This window comes from Hemiscyllium ocellatum, chromosome 17, assembly GCF_020745735.1.
Source record: "Hemiscyllium ocellatum isolate sHemOce1 chromosome 17, sHemOce1.pat.X.cur, whole genome shotgun sequence".
Taxonomy (NCBI): domain Eukaryota; kingdom Metazoa; phylum Chordata; class Chondrichthyes; order Orectolobiformes; family Hemiscylliidae; genus Hemiscyllium; species Hemiscyllium ocellatum.
Genome location: NC_083417.1, coordinates 625,853 through 638,206, shown reverse-complemented (window position 1 = coordinate 638,206; position 12,354 = coordinate 625,853). Strand labels below are relative to the sequence as shown.

Here is a 12,354-nt window from a genome sequence, read left to right as displayed (position 1 = left end):
TTCAGATAAACTGCCTTCCTGTTTTTCTGACCGAAGTGGATCACCTCACATTTATCCACATTATATTTCATTTGTCAAGTATTTGACAATGCAGCCAGTCTGTCCACGTCACCCCTGTAGCCTCTTAGCATCCTCCTCATAGCACACAGTGCCATCCAGCTTTGTGTCACCTGCAAATTTGGAGATATTGCATTCAATTCCTTCGTCCAAATTGTTAATGGTTATTGTGAACAGCTGAGGTCCCAGCACTGAGCCCTATGGTACCCCACTTGTCACTGCCATTCTGAAAAGGACCCGTTATTCCAACTCTCTGCTTCCTGCCTGCCAACCAATTCTGTATCCATGTCAGTACATTACCTTCAATACATGAGCTTAAATTTCCTTCCTAACCTCTACTGGTCACATTCTCAAAAAATTCCAGAAGATTTGTCAAGCATGATTTCTCTTTAGTGAATCTATATTGACTAGGACTGATTTCCTCACCACTTTCCAAATGCTTAGATATTACATCCTTAATGATTGACTCCACTATTTGCTCCACCACTGATATCAGGCTAACCAGACTATAATTTCTCCATTTTCTCTCTTTTTTTTAGAGAGTGGAGTTACAATGGCCCCTCTCTCGTCCATTGGAACTCTTCCAGAATCTGTTGAATGCTGGAAAATGATTACCAATGCTGGGTCTATTTCCTGGGCCAGTTCCTTAAGTACTTTGGGGTGCAAAGCAGCAGGCCCTGGGAACTTAAAAGCTTTTAATTCCATCAAATTCCCCAATACCATTTCCTCACTAACAAGGATTTCCTTCAGTTCCTCCTTTATGTTTGACCCTCTGTCTCCTAGCATTTCCTGAAGGTTATTTGTGTGCTCCTTTGTGAAGGCAAATCCTGCAATCTTTTTGTTGTCTAATATGAATTCATTTGATTCTAACTGCAAGAGGCCGACATTTGTATTCAGTCTTTTTCTTTTCACTTATCTACAGAAGCTTCTGCAGTCAGTTTTTAATGTTTTCCACAAGCAGACTTTCATGTTTTACTTTCCCTTTTTGAGTTAAACCCTTTGTCCTCCTCTGCTGAATTTTAAAGTCCTTCTAATCCTCTGTGTTTGCTGCTTTTCCTGGTCAATTTATGTGCGTCCTCTTTGGCTTTAACACTAACCCTGATTTCCCTTGTTAGCCATGATTGAGCCACCTTCCCTGTTTTATGCCACACAGGGATGTATAGTTGTTGAAGTTCATCCACGTGTTCTTAAATGTCTGCTATTGCCTATCTACCGTCAACCCCTTAAGTATCCTTGGTCAGCTTATTCTAGCCAATGTATGCCTCATACCATCAAAGTTAGCTTTCTTTAAGTTCAGGACCTTAGTTTCAGATTTAATTGCGTCACACTTCACCTTAATGAAGAACTCTACCATATTCTGGTCAGCTTCCCCAAAGGATTTCTCACCACATTGATGCTAATTAATCCTTCTCATTACACGCTATCCAATCTAGGATGGTTTGCTCTCTCGTTGGTTTCTAGACATATTGATCAAGGAAACCATCCCTCATACATTTCCAGGAAATCCTCCTCCTTCACATTGCTGCCAGTTTGGTTAGTCAAGTCAATATGTAGATTGAAGCCACCGATTCCTCCTCAATCATTTTGGCATCAGTAGCTTTCTGTAGTAGCAAATTCCACAAGCTACCCCTCTCTGGGTGAAGAAATTTCTCCACATCTCAATCTTAAATAGTTTACCTGATTCCTTAGACTATGACCTTGGTTCTAGACTCCCTGCTTTTGGGATCATCCTTCTTGCATCCACCTTGTCTAGTCAAGTTAACATTTTATAGGTTTCTATGAGTACCAGGATTCAGTCTGGTGAACCTTAATTACACTCCCTCTACAACAAGAACATCCTTCCTCAGTGAAGGAGATTAAAACTGCACACAGTATTCCAGGTGTGGTTTCATCAAGGCCCTGTGTACATAGAACATAGAAAAATACAGCGCAGTACAGGCCCTTCGGCCCTCGATGTTGCGCCGACCAAATCCTACCTAACCTACACTAGCCCAATAACTTCCATATGCCTATCCAATGCCTGCTTAAATGACCATAAAGAGGGAGAGTTCACCAGTGCTACTGGCAGGGCATTCCATGAACTCTCAACCTGCTGCGTGAAGAATCTACCCCTAACATCTGTCCTATACCTACCACCCCTTAATTTAAAGCTGTGTCCCCTAGTAACAGCTGACTCCATTAGCGGTAAAAGGTTCTCAGTGTCTACCCTATCTAAACCCCTAATCATCTTATACACCTCTATCAAATCTCCCCTAAACCTTCTTTTCTCCAATGAGAACAGGCCCAAGTGCCTCAGCCTTTCCTCATACGATCTTCCTACCATGCCAGGCAACATCCTAGTAAACCTCCTCTGCACTCGTTCCAATGCCTCCACATCCTTCCTATAGTATGGCGACCAAAACTGCACACAATACTCCACATGAGGCCGCACCAGAGTCTTATACAACTGCAACATGACCTCAGCACTCCGGAACTCAATTCCTCTACCAATAAAGCCCAGTACGCCATATGCCTTCCTCACAGCACTATTTACCTGGGTGGCAACTTTCAGAGATCTGTGTACATGGACACCAAGATCCCTCTGCTCATCCACACTACCAAGTAGCCTACCATTAGCCCAGTAATCCATCTTCTTGTTACTCCTACCAAAGTGAATGACTTCACACTTAGCTACATTGAATTCCATCTGCCACCTTTCTGCCCAGCCCTGCAACCTATCTATATCCCGCTGTAACCTGCCACATCCTTCTTCACTGTCCACAACTCCACCGACCTTTGTGTCATCCGCAAACTTGCTTACCCAGCTTTCAAGCCCCTCCTCTAGATCATTTATAAAGATGACAAACAGCAACGGTCCCAAAACAGATCCCTGTGGTACACCGCTAGTAACTGCACTCCAAGATGAACCTATACCATCAACTACTACCCTCTGTCTCCTTCCAGCCAGCCAATTCCTAATCCAAACCTCTAATGCACCCTCAATGCCATACCTCTGTAGTTTTTGCATTAGCCTACCATGGGGTACCTTATCGAACGCCTTGCTAAAATCCATATACACCACATCTACTGCTTTACCCTCATCCACCTCCTTAGTCACCTTCTCAAAGAACTCAATAAGGTTTGTGAGGCACGACCTGCCCTTCACAAAACCATGCTGACTATCCTTGATCACATTATTCCTATCCAGATGTTCATAAATCTTATCCCTTACAATTCTCTCTAAGACTTTGCCCACAACAGAAGTGAGACTCACTGGCCCATAGTTACTTGGGCTGTCCCTACTCCCCTTCTTGAACAAGGGGACCACATTCGCTATCCTCCAGTCTTCTGGTACTATTCCCGTTGACAATGACGACATAAAAATCAAGGCCAATGGCTCTGCTATCTCCTCCCTAGCTTCCCAGAGGATCCTAGGGTAAATGCCATCAGGCCCAGGAGACTTATCTATTTTCATCCTTTCCAGTATTCCCAAAACCTCCTCCCTACATACTTCAATGCCATCCATTCTAATCACTTGTGACTCAATATTCACACCAGCAACAGAGTCCCGTTCCTGAGTGAATACTGACGAAAAGTATTGATTTAGTGTCTCACCAATCTCCTCCGCCTCCACGCACAACTTCCCACTACTATCCTTGACTGGACCGATACCTACCCTAGTCATCCTTTTATTCCTGACATACCTATAGAAAGCCTTTGGGTTTTCCCTAATCCTACCAACTAAGGACTATTCATGTCCCCTTCTCGCTGCTCTTAGCTCTCTCTTCAGATCCTTCCTGGCTACCTTATAACTCTCAATCGCCCCAACTGAACCTTCACGCCTCATCTTTACATAGGCCGCCCTCTTCCCTTTCACAAGGGATTCCAATTCCCTATTAAACCACGGCTCCCTCACAAGACCCTTTACTCCCTGTGTAATTGCAGCAAAACATCCTCGTTCCTGTACTCAAATCCTCTCAGTATGAAGGCTGCTGTACCATTTGTGTTCTGTACTGGTTGCTGTACCTGTATGCTTACCTTCAGCAACTGATGTACTAGGACAATTAGGTCTATTTTCATTTTTCCCTCTCTCAATTTGTAGCTATTCAGATAATAATCTGCTTTCCTGTTTTTGCTACCGAAATGGATAGCTTCACATTTATTCACAGTATATTTCTATCATCTTTTTGCCTACTCAAGCTCTTGTCAAAATTACACTGAAGCATAAGACAATAAGAAATGGGAACAGGAGTGAGCTGTTGAGCCCCTCAAATCTGCTCTGCAATTCAATAGGATCATAGTTGATCTCTCACTCTTCACATCCATTTTACTGCCCTTTCCCCATAATCCTTGATTCCTCTACTCATCAATAATCTATCTATCTAACTCAGCTTTATACACAAGGACTGTGGCCCCCCTGGCTCTCTGTGGCAAGGAATTCCAAAGACACTCAACCCCCTGAGAGATGAATTTTCTCCTCATATCAGTCTTAAATGATCACCCTTAATTCTGAGACTATGTCTTCTGGTTTTAGACTCTTCACAGAGGGAATTATCTCCAACAACTCACCCTGTCAACCACTTAAGAATCTTTTATGTCTCAATGAGATTGCCATTGAATACAATCCCAATCTGTTTAAGCTTTGCTCGTAATCCCTTCATACCAGGGAATCATCCTAGTGAGCTTTCTTTGAACAGGCTCCAATTAACTTATATCTTCCCTAAATAAGGGGACCAAAACTGCTCACAGTACTCCAGATGTGGTCTCACCTTGTACAGTTGCAGAAAGACTTCCCAACTTTTAGATTGCATCTCTCTTGAAATAAGGGCCAACATTCCATTAACCTTCATGATTACCTACTGCACCCGTGTGTTAACTTTCTATGTTTCATGCACAAACATCCCCAAGTCCATGCATCTCTGCATCATCCTCGCAGCTCACTCTCTTTCCCACCCCCTCCCACATACACTTTGCTTTGTATTATCTGCAAATTTAGAGATATTACATTCAGTTCCCTTATCCAAATCATTGCCATGTATTGTGAGTAGCTGTGGTCCTAGCACTATTCCCTTTAGCACCCAACTAGTTACTGCCTGCTGTACAGAAAAAAAGGACAATTTGCTTCTACTCTTTGTTTCTTATCTGCCATTCAGTTTTCTATCCATCCATCGCAATACACCATTCCAAATCCCATGTACATTAATTTTTTTGTTTTGCTTCTGTCCAACATAAAGCAGTTAAGGCCAAAATATTGAATAATTTCAAGCAGTTATAATTCTTCAGGATCAGGGGATCAAAGGGTATGGGGAATGTTGAGATGGATGATCCGCCATGATCAGCTGGCTCAGAAGGCCGAATGGTGTATTCCTGCTTCTATTTTCTATACTCCCCTTTAGCCACAACATATTACTTCAAAAGTTGATTGGAGTGGACTGTTCGCAGATATGTCTGAGAATGTGGGAGACTTTCAAAAATGTGATAACAAGAGTTGAGAATCATTGTTTCTGTTCGAGTGAAAGGTAAGGCTGATTGGATTAGAGAACAATGAATGAATAAAGATATTGAGGCTGTTGTCAAGAATAAAAAAGAATCATAGATTAGATATAAACAAGTGTATTCAAATACATTTCTTAAACAGTATAGAGAGGGTCGGGGCATTCTTAAGAGTGAAATCAAGAAGGTGAAGAGAAGATATGAAATAGCCTGAGCAAATAAGGTTCAAGATAATTCAAAGAGATTCTGCAAATACATTAAGAGCAAAAGAACAACTTGAGAGAGAGTAGGCCCCATTAAAGTTCAAGAGGTCATCTTTGTGTTGAACCTCAGAAGAAGGAGAGCTATTAAATGAATATATTGCATCAGTTTTTACTGTGGACAAAGAAATAGAGGCCAGAGAACTCAGGGAAATAATTATTGATGTTTGAAAACAATTCACGTTACAAAACAGGAATTGCTGGAGATCTTAGAAAATATAAAAGTGGATAAATCTCTGGGATCTGATCGAGTGAATCTCAGGTCTTTGTGGGGGTTTAGGGAGTAAATTGCGGGGCTCCTTGCAGAAATATTTGTATTATCTGTAGATTGGGTTAGGTACCGAATGACTGGAGAGTAGCTAATATTGTGCCTTTGTTTAAGAAGGAATGCAAAGAAAAGCCAAGAACTACAGAGGAACCTCGGCTCTGAGTTTCGGATTATCCGACCAAGATCGTACGGTCCCGATGCTTGGCTAAACTGTGTTATCCAGCATTCGATTATCAGGCACTCAATTGCCCATGTCGCTCAGATAATCAGGGTTCCTCTGTATAGACCTGTGAGTCTGACTTCAACCGTGGATAAGTTGTTGGAGATAATTCTGAAAGATAGGATTTATGTATGTTTAGAGAGGCAAGAAATGAGTAGGGATAGTCAGCATGGTTTTGTGCAAGGGAAATTGTGTCTCACAAACTTGATTGAGGTTTTTGAGGAAGTAACCAAGAAGATTGATGAGGGCAGAGCGGTAGACCTTGTTTACTTGGACTTTACTAAAGCCTTTGACAAGATTCCACATGATAAACTAATTAGTAAAGTTAGATCACATGGGATTTAAGGTGAACTTGCCAATTGTATGCAAAATTGGCTTAAGAGCAGGAGACAGAGTGTGATGGCAGAGGGGTGGTTTTCAGACTGGAGGCTTGTGACCAACGTGCTAGGTCACTTTTGTTTGTCATTTATGTAAATGATTTAAATGAGAACGTAGAAAGCATGGTTAGTAAGTTTGTGGATGACACCAAGATTGGTGGTATAGTGGACAGTGAAAAGGTTATGTAAGATGACAAAGAGATCTTGATCGATTGGGTTAATGGATTGAAGAATGGCAAATGCAGTTTAACTTGGGCAAGTGTGAGGTATTGCATTTTGGTAAAACAAGCAAAGACAAGACTTATACAATTAAAAATAGGACCTTGGGCAGTGTTGTAGGCCAGAGAGACCGAGGGGTTCTAGTATATAATTCTTTGAAGTTTGCATCACATATAGATAGTGTGGTTAAGAGGGCATCTATTAAGGTTGCCTTCATTGCACAGACCTTTCAGTATAGGAATTGGGAAGTTATGTTGAGATTGTACAGGAGATTGATGAAGCCTCTTGAGTACTGTATCCAGTTCAAGTCTCCCTGTTATGGGAAGGATATTATTAAGCTGGAGAGGGTTCAGAAGAGATTTACTAGGATGTTGCCAGGGAAGGAAGGTTTGAGTTATGGGGAGATGCTGGGACATTTTCTCACTGTAGCATAGGAAGTTGAAGGGTGACCTCATTGAGGTTTAGAAAATCATAAGGGATATAGATAACATGAATGGTAGATGTCTTTTCTCTTAGGTGGGGGATTTCAAGACTAGGGGCTATATTTTTAAGGTGAGAGAAGAAAGGTTTTAAAAGACATGAGGAGCAATTATTTTACACAGCAAGAGGTTCATCTGTGGAATAAACTTGCAGAGGAAATGGTGGTTGCGGGTACAGTTACACCTTTTAAAAGACATTTAGATAAGTACATGAATAAGTAATGTTGGGAGGGTAATGGGCGAAATGCAGGCAGCTGGGACTAGTTTAATTTGGGCTTAAGGTTGGCATAGACTGTTTGGACCAAAGGATCTGTTTCCGTGCTGTATGATTTTGACTCTACAACTCCAACAGATGGTTAAACATGATTTACCTTTTCACAAAACCAGGTTAATTCTACATGATTACCTTGTATTCTTCCACATATCCTGCTATAACATCTTTAATATGAGCATCTAATTTCCTATGACAACTTTTAAGCTAACTGGTCTCGATTTCCTGCTTTCTGTCTGAGTCCCTTTTTGCATAATGCAGTTATATTTGCTATCTTCCAATCTAGAGGAACCTCCCCCCAAATCTAGGAGGTTTTTGAAAAATTGTGACAACACATCAACTATCTCACTAGCCTACTGCAATTAAGACCCATGGATTAAGTCCATCAAGATCTAGGTAGTTAGCTCACAGCTCCAACAATTTGCTAAGTATCACTTGCCTGATTATTGTAATTTCTTTCTTCCTCCCTCCCATTTCCTGATAATGGCTAATTCTGGGATGTTGCCTGTATTTTCTAGAATGAAGGCATGCAAAAGAAGTGTTCAATTCTTCTGCCATTTTCTTATTTTCAAATATTCATTCCACCAGTTTACTTTCTTTAGGGTCGATAGTCACTTTGTACTTTTTCCCTTTTTAAATATGTAGAGAAACTCTTTCTTACGGACTTGAAATCTGACCAGCTTTTGAGCTCTCGGTCTCTTGACTACCTTGTAAACCCTGAGAAGTTGAATTGAGTTGATTTTCAAAGACATGGAATCAGACTAATTTCTGTTCAAGCCAAAGCTTACTTAGCAGACCTTCCAATAGTCTGTGGCTGTCAGAAATTCATTTTTATCAACAAGAAAACCAATGGATTATGAGAATTCATCAAATTCTGCATTTTGATTTTCAGACCAGTGCACAATAAAGTGTTTTTTTGTCTTTTCTAAGTGCCATCTATTGAGTTGTGTTATCTTTTGTGATTTGTGTGTTTACTTTGATATTAAAAGGGGATGTTGTTCTAATTCTGGATTACAATGTCATCTACTGTATCCATTGCACCCAATGTGGTCTCCTCTATATCAGGGAGACAAGACGCCTACTTACAGATCATTTCAGAGAACATCTCTGGGACACCCGTGCCAACCAACTCCCCACCCTGTGGCCTAACACTTCAACTCCCTCTTCCACTCCCTCAAGGACATGCAGGTCCTGGGCCTCCTCCATCAACAAATCCTTACCACCTGACACCTGGAGGAAGAATGTCTCATCTTCCACCTTGGGACCCTGCAACCACGCGCGAGCAATGTGGATTTCAAGTTTCTTCATTTCCCCTCCCCCGACATTATTCCAGTCCCAAGTCTCCAACTCGGCAGCGCCCTCCTGACTTGTCCATCACCTTTCCCATCTATCCGCTCTACGCTCCTCTCCAACCTATCTCCTTCTCCTTCACCTTCTGGAAATGCCAAATTGCTTGTTAGCATAATCCTTTGCATATTCAGGATTATTCAGCAAATGTTGCCTAATTGCACAATCGCAACTAATGTTGGTTTTCCAATTGAATTGTTATACTTTTAAATTGCTCTGGTGAATGCAAGAAAGAAACATCTTTGACAAAATGTCTTTTTCCAGCAATCCCCTGCCCCTTGGATGCTGCCTGACCTGCTGCGCATTTTCAGCTTTTTCCAGCAATACTAAAGTTCTGCAGTACTACACTATTGTAAATGTTGTGATTCAATTACCAAAATGGCCATTTTTCTCTTTTATAGTGCTGCTAGCCACAATAGAAGAAATTTTCACGAGGTTTCTTTAATTGACTCAAAAAAATCCAATTATTACAAAACAAGATTTGTTTCTATAATCAAATTACAAAACTGGTTAATAACAAAGCTATAATTCAGAATTAGAACCACATTTCCTTTTAATATCAAAGCAAAAACACATACACAAAAGACAATACAACCTAATAAATGACATTGTATTTTGAAAGGACAAAAGGGCACTTTTATTGGCCACTGAATTTGATGAATTCTCACAATCCATCAGTGTTCTTGCTGATAAAATTGAGTTACTGTCAGCCATCGACTGTTGGAAGGTCTTACAAACAAACTTTGATGATTGCATCATGCTGGAGATAGGAAGTGAGAACAAGGGGAATCCTATTGTGGTTTCAAGAGGGAGGGTGAAGCTAAGGGCAGAATTCAGGGAAATGGGCTGTCAAGAGCTTTTTCAATAAATGCTTTCACATTCTGCTTTCCCTGTAAGGACTGCAGTCCATTTGTCCAGTTCCTCCAACTCGACTTTCTGTTTCAATGATGTTACCTTAAAACACAGGAATGGGACATTCAGCCCACTATGACACCAAATTAAACTAATCCTTCTGCCTGCCCCTTGGTCCTTCCACAATATTGCTTCCAACATGTCTTCATTTTTCCTCAACTGCAGATTCCCTCAATGTTTCTCTTACACCGCCACCTGTGGCCCATGTAGTGTCATAAATTACTCAGTGCTTAGCCTTATTACTGTTGTATCAATCCTGGTATCATCTTGAATCTCTTCTGAGTCTCTCAATGGCCTTGTTATGCTTCCAAATTAATATACCAAAACCAACATGAACGGTATAATAATAATAATCTAAAATATGATCTAAAGTGTGTGATGTTTGTTGCTGTGAGCACTGACCTAGATTGCTAATGCACCAGGTTCCAGGGAGCTGCTTTGAGAAAATGAATTTTCAAAGTCATGATCAACCTGGCTTCAGCATGGCACTCAATACTGGGAAAATGTATGAGCTCTTCCTGGAGGCCTGACAACAGTTCCTTGCTGCCTACATAAAGTCACTCATTGTCTCTGAAACTTCCTTCCAGGTGACAGAATGTCTTACAGCTATTGTGAAGACAGAACAGGAATCTGAGGTGCGTCGAGCTGCAGTTCATGTCATCACTCTCTTACTCCGTGGACTCAGTGAAAAGACCTTCCAGGTAAGGGAAGTCATTTACGATTTAAATCTTTATTGCAGCAAAAGGAAGGGGCAATAATCAACTATGTGGCATTAGATTCTCTGAAGAAAGCTCATAGTACCTGCTTGCAGAGATTTGGGACACTTGGGTTTGCTGACATTCTATTGCAATACTAAGACAGTGCTACCCTGTCTGGGGGTGTTCCCAGTAGTGCTGAAAGAGGTTTCTGTATCATCTATGTCTAATCTAGTTCCTCTATTTTAATAATAATTACAGACTCTGGTGGCAATTTAACACTCATAAGGAGACAGCAACCAGCAGTCAGTAACTAGCACTCAGTGAAAATTAATCTTTAGATGTAAATAATGTCCTTTCCATCAACAACTTCATCCAGGACTTGAGCTTTTTTTTAGATTACTTGCAGTGTGGAAACAGGCCCTTCGGCCCAACAAGTCCACACCAACCTGCTGAAGTGCAACCCACCCAGACCCATTCCCCTACATCTAACACTATGGGCAACTCACCTAACCTGCACATTTTTGGACTGTGGGAGGAAACCGGAGCACCCGGAGGAAACCCACGCAGACATGGGGAGAATGTGCAAACTCCACACAGACAGTCACTTGGCGGTAAAGAAGGCAAATGGTTTGTTGGCTTTATGGCAAGAAGATTCCAGTATGTCTTGATGCAATTGTACAGGATATTAGTAAGAGTACACATTGCAGTGCTATGTACAGTTTTGATCCCCTTATCTGAGGAAGAATGTCCTGGCAGCTGAGGGAGTGCAGCAAACATTTACCCTCTAAACTCAAGGGTATACAAGTCCAGTCGCTCCAGTCTTTCAGCGTAAGGTAGTCCCGCCATTCCAGGAATTGACCTCGTGAATCTGCGCTGCACTCCCTCAATAGCCAGAATGTCTTTCCTCAAATTTGGAGACCAGAACTGCGCACAGTACTCCAGGTGTGGTCTCACCAGGGCCCTGTACAGCTGCAGAAGAACCTCTTTGCTTCTATACTCAATTCCTCTTGTTATGAAGGCCAGCATGCTATTAACCTTTTTCACTACCTGCTGTACCTGCATACTTACCTTCATTGACTGGTGTACAAGAACACCCAGATCTCTTTGTACTGCCCCTTTATCTAAAGTGATTCCATTTAGGTAGTATTCTGCCTTCCTGTTCTTGCCACCAAAGTGGATAACCATATATTTATCCACATTAAACTGCATCTGCCATGCATCTGACCACTCACCTAGCCTGTCCAGGTCACCCTGTAATCTCCCTAACATCCTCCTCACATTTCACCCTGCCACCCAGCTTAGTATCATCAGCAAATTTGCAAACGTTATTACTAATACCATCTTCTATATCATTAACATATATTGTAAAAAGCTGCGGTCCCAGCACTGATCCCTGCGGTACCCCACTGGTCACTGTCTGCAATTCCGAAATGGAGCCATTTATCACTACTCTTTGTTTCCTGTCAGCCAACTAATCTTCAATCCAAGTTAGTACTTTGCCCCCAATACCATGCGCCTTCATTCTGCTCACTAACCTCCTATGTGGGACTTTATCAAAAGCTTTCTGAAAGTCCAGGTACACTACATCTACTGGATCTCCCTCGTCTATCTTCAGAGTTACATCCTCAAAAAATTCCAGAAGATTAGTCAAGCATGATTTCCCCTTCATAAATCCATGCTGACTCTGACCTATCCTGTTACTACTATTCAGATGTGTCGTAATTTCATCCTTTATAATTGACACCAGCATCTTTCCCACCACTGAGGTCAGACT

General features: G+C 41.5%; 1 protein-coding gene across 1 annotated transcript in view; it reads left to right on the top strand.

The window, feature by feature from the left end:
- tango6 (transport and golgi organization 6 homolog (Drosophila)) overlaps positions 1-12,354 on the top strand; it is a 217,185-nt gene that overhangs the window by 185,258 nt on the left and 19,573 nt on the right. The window contains exon 17 of the mRNA XM_060838313.1: positions 10,470-10,583. Within this exon, the coding sequence (XP_060694296.1) occupies positions 10,470-10,583 (114 nt within the window). The remainder of the gene's footprint in view (positions 1-10,469; positions 10,584-12,354) is intronic.